At 39.5% G+C, this 4,320-nt stretch overlaps 1 protein-coding gene across 1 annotated transcript; it reads right to left on the bottom strand.

Moving 5' to 3' along the window:
• Window positions 1-249: 249 nt before the first annotated feature.
• Window positions 250-1,541, bottom strand: FUT9 (fucosyltransferase 9). Its single transcript, XM_033939529.1, has one exon. The coding sequence runs from the start codon at window positions 1,536-1,538 to the stop codon at window positions 459-461; it is 1,080 nt and encodes a 359-aa protein (XP_033795420.1). The 5' UTR covers window positions 1,539-1,541; the 3' UTR covers window positions 250-458.
• Window positions 1,542-4,320: the final 2,779 nt, after the last annotated feature.

Below are 4,320 nucleotides of genomic sequence, written 5' to 3'. Positions count from 1 at the left end.
TTTAACCATGCTTTTTCTTGCACCATTTAAAAAAAAAATAATAAAATACATTTTATATTTAGATAAGAAACCATTTCATTTTATTTATTATGTCCATGATTTTTAAGATCTGAATCTTCAGTTTCCAATCTGGTTGAATATCCGATCCAACTTGAAAACACAATTTTAGAAATTACTACTGTATGACACACACGTACACACACGTTTTAAAAATGTATGAAAAACGGATTAAAGTAAAGAATAAGTTCATTTCGATGCACACAAAATGGTATGTACATTATAATTTACAATTGAAAGCCGAGTGCTGATGCTGAGACCAGCTCTTCACAGTTATAACACAATGCAGTAAATTATGCACCACGCATAATGGTCCACTGTAACACACAGCATAAAAGTTTTTTGTTTTTTTTTTAGCTTCAGTTTTTTCTACAAAGTGCTCTGAGAAAACCAAGAAATGTTTAATTCCAAAACCACTTTTCTAAGTCACTGATAGACTTGTATTCTTGGTGCCTTTTCACATGGTCACAGGCATGACATGCGTGAGATTCCCAGAATCGAGGCAGGTTCACTGTAAAATATTTCTTCCAATTAAAATAGCTGAGGTACATCTCCTCGTGTTTGCTCAGAATCAGAAGGTACTCTGCTAATTCTTTTGGGGAGAGAAAGTCTTCCACATGGATGAAAGAATCTGCTGGAATGTAGTTCTCGTAGTTTTCCCTAGATGGGCCCAATACGATGGGAACAGATCCCGCCAGCAAGGCATTATACAGTTTTTCAGTAATATAATCTCTGTGGATTGAATTTTCAAATGAGAGATAAAATTTACAAGTTGAGATGGTTGTGATCAAACTTTTATCACTTAAATATTCTCCAAATGCTTGTCCGTAAGTATGGATCTCAATGTATTTATTTAGTTCGTTATAATATTTCACCCGAGCATGGTCAGGATTCCAGTTACTTACAATCCAACACACTAACTTATCTTTGCTTGGCACATCAAACTCAAAAGGATTTGTATGAACGATCATAAAGCCATAAGGCACTTGAATGTCAGAATCCCGTCTATAAGTCAAGGATAGGTTAAAAAGATGTTCGATACCACTCTTTTGTGGTGTATGAGTTGGAGACTCCAGGTTCATCCATATCCATTTCTGGAAGGGTGGCCTGGCGTGCTGTGGTAAATTGGTCAAATCCCAATTAATGTCCCTGTGGTGAATAAGAACTCCATGTGACCTGTTGAATAATGTCCGATCAGTAGTTAGGTGGCACCTATCAATGTTGAAGAGTGAATGACAAGATTTAAGCTCAAAGGTCTGCCCAAAAGGCCACACCCAAATCAGAATAATTGTTTCATTAAAATAATCACTCTTTGAAGAAAATAAGCTCTTCATTTTCAGAACAGAACTGGCTGACTCTATGGGACTGGAGATCCAATTGTTTGTTGGTTTTATGTAGATAAGCAAACATACCATGAAACAACCCAAAATAATGCAGATAATTAAAAATGGCCGGAAAATTCCTTTAGATGTTGAGGTCATAATTTGCCCCTACAAAAGAAAAGAAAACAAACAAAAACATCAGTCAAAAGATGCAAAATCTGTTAACTTGTATTAATAATGAGCAACAAGCTTGCTAAAATTCCTAGATTTTTAAATAAATACATATACATTTTGAAGGCATTTGCCATTTTCATAACAATGGGCAAAAAACATTTTGTATTCCTTTGGTGGGGTGTTTTTTTTTTAAATTTTTTAACTCTAAACAGTTATTATTGGTGCTCAATGCAGAAAACATAAAATGAAGAGTCACAGATGAGTATAACCAACATGTAGTACATTAATGAGAAATGTATATAGCACAAACCTGATGCTGATCACTTTGCTTTTGTATTAAGTCCTGAATTTACCCCTCCCTTAGTATACCCCTTTAAACAATGCAGAAATCCAAGTTTCTAAGTTTCCAAGTTTATTTTTCATTTGATATACCAATGTCATCTAAACGGTTTACAAGGAGTTGTACATAAGTAAATAGAATAAAACAAGGATAATAGAAAATTAAAAAATAGTAACATGTTTAGAGGGAGTTGTACACAAGAACTTCATCCCCTGTCTTTGGAACCAAATGCCTTCCCAAGACAAGACTCACTGATGACCTTCCGGAAAACCCTGAAGACTCATCTCTTCAATTGAACAGTGCTAACAGACAACCTCCTCCTAGCTCCCCTTTCTTATCTCCTTTTCTCCTCTCACTCTCCTGTTCCCTGCTCCCCTCCCGCTCACTCATCCTTACCCTCCTCTTCCCTCCTACCTTCCCGTGCTCCTCTTGCTTCCCCTCCCCTTCTCTCTCTACATCTTCTCACCTGTCTCTTTTTCAAATGCCTATAATTTTATTGTCCTGTAACTTTATTGTGGATGTCAATTGTAACCTGTTCAGAGCTCCTGGGAGAATGGGTTAGAAAGATACTGAGCGGGGAAAATGCTGGGAAGAAACAAAAGACGAACTACAGGAGTCTAAGGATCAAGAGAAACTAGAGAACAAAAAGAAGAACAAACAGCAGGAGCTAGAAGAACAGTTGAAAATGAGGAAACAGGTTGAGGGTGAAAAAGACACGCCTAAGGAAGAGGAAGAAAGAAACAGAAATCAGCCCATGAGGGGGACGGCAAGAGGAGCAAATCACAAGGAAAAACAGCAGGAAAAGGAAAAAAACAGGATTTAAATTGTTTTTACGCAAATGCAAGGAGCCTAAGAACCAAAATGGGAGAACTGGAAGTCATGACCAAAAAAGAGGACCTAGACATCATTGGAATCATGGAAACATGGTGGAATGAGGAAAACAAATGGGACGTAGTACTGCCAGGGTACAAACTCTATAGAAGAGACAGGACTCACAAGAAGGGTGGAGGAATAGCACTATATATAAAGGACACCATTCACTCAACCAGAGTGGATACGGCAGCAAAGGCGGAAGGATTGGAATCATTATGGGTTAAATTACCAGGAAGAAATGGACTTGACATAAAATTGGGACTGTACTATCGTCCACCTGGACAAACAGAAGCAAACGATAAAGAACTGGAAGCAGAATTGAGGCGGGAATGCAAAAATGGAAGTGTGATGGTAATGGGGGATTTTAACTACCCTGGGATAGACTGGAGTATGGGAAACTTCAACTGTGCGAGGGAAACAGAATTCCTAGAGGCTGTGAGGAGCTTCATGGACGAACCAACGCGAGGGGATGCCACTCTCGACCTAATCCTCAACAGGCTAGGGGGACCTGCAAGGGAAGTGGTAGTAGTAGGACCACTAGGAAACAGCGATTACAACATGATCCAGTACAAATTAGAAGTAGGAACATCAAAAGTGAAGAGAACCACAGCGACTACGCTCAACTTCAAGAAAGGGAACTACGATGCTATGAGAGCAATGGTGAGAAAGAAACTCAGACACAGCTCAAGAAAGATGGAGACCATAGAGAAAGCTTGGTCCCTATTCAAGGACATGGTGCAAGAAGCACAAAATCAGTACATTCCCAGGTTTAGGAAAGGGTGCAAAAAAAAAATCGAACAAAAGACCCGGTATGGATAACAAATGAAGTGAAGAAAGCGATAGGAGACAAGAAAAAATTGTTCCGAAAATGGAAAAAGGACCAAACCGGGGAAAACTGGACGGAACACAAGAAACACCAAAAAGAATGTCACCGAGTGGTTAGGAAAGCAAAGATAGAATACGAAGAGAAGCTGGCTGGGGAAGCAAGAAATTTGAGGAAGGAAATAGGACCATTGGATGATGGAGACAGAAAGGGAGTGGTAAAGGAGGAAAAAGAGGTAGCTGACAGGTTAAACAAGTTCTTCTCGTCAGTCTTCACAAGCGAGGAGACATCCAACGTACCAGAACCCGAGGAGATCATAAGTGGAGACCAAGAAGAAAAACTGTCGCAAATAGAGGTGAGCCATGAGGATGTCCTCCAACAGATAGATAGATTGAAAAGCGACAAATCACCGGGCCCGAACGGAATCCACCCAAGAGTATTAAAAGAACTAAGAAACGAAATAGCGGAAACACTCCGACAAATTTGCAACCTATCCTTGAAAACTGGGGAGATCCCGGAGGACTGGAAAATAGCAAATGTTACACCTATCTTTAAAAAGGGTTTGAGGGGTGACCCGGGGAACTACAGGCCGGTAAGCTTGACTTCAGTTCTGGGCAAGATAGTAGAATCGCTGATAAAAGACAGAATCTGTGAGCACATAGAAAAAAATGGACAGATGAAAGCAAGCCAGCATGGCTTCTGCAAGGGAAGATCGTGCCAAACAAACTTAC

Source organism: Geotrypetes seraphini, chromosome 3 (genome assembly GCF_902459505.1).
Source record: "Geotrypetes seraphini chromosome 3, aGeoSer1.1, whole genome shotgun sequence".
NCBI lineage: Eukaryota > Metazoa > Chordata > Amphibia > Gymnophiona > Dermophiidae > Geotrypetes > Geotrypetes seraphini.
This window is presented reverse-complemented; position numbering and strand designations above follow the sequence as displayed.

What these genes read in the sequence shown, in the direction of transcription:
- FUT9 (XM_033939529.1), bottom strand. Translation starts at nt 1,538, where the DNA reads ATGACCTCAACATCTAAAGGAATTTTCCGGCCATTTTTAATTATCTGC.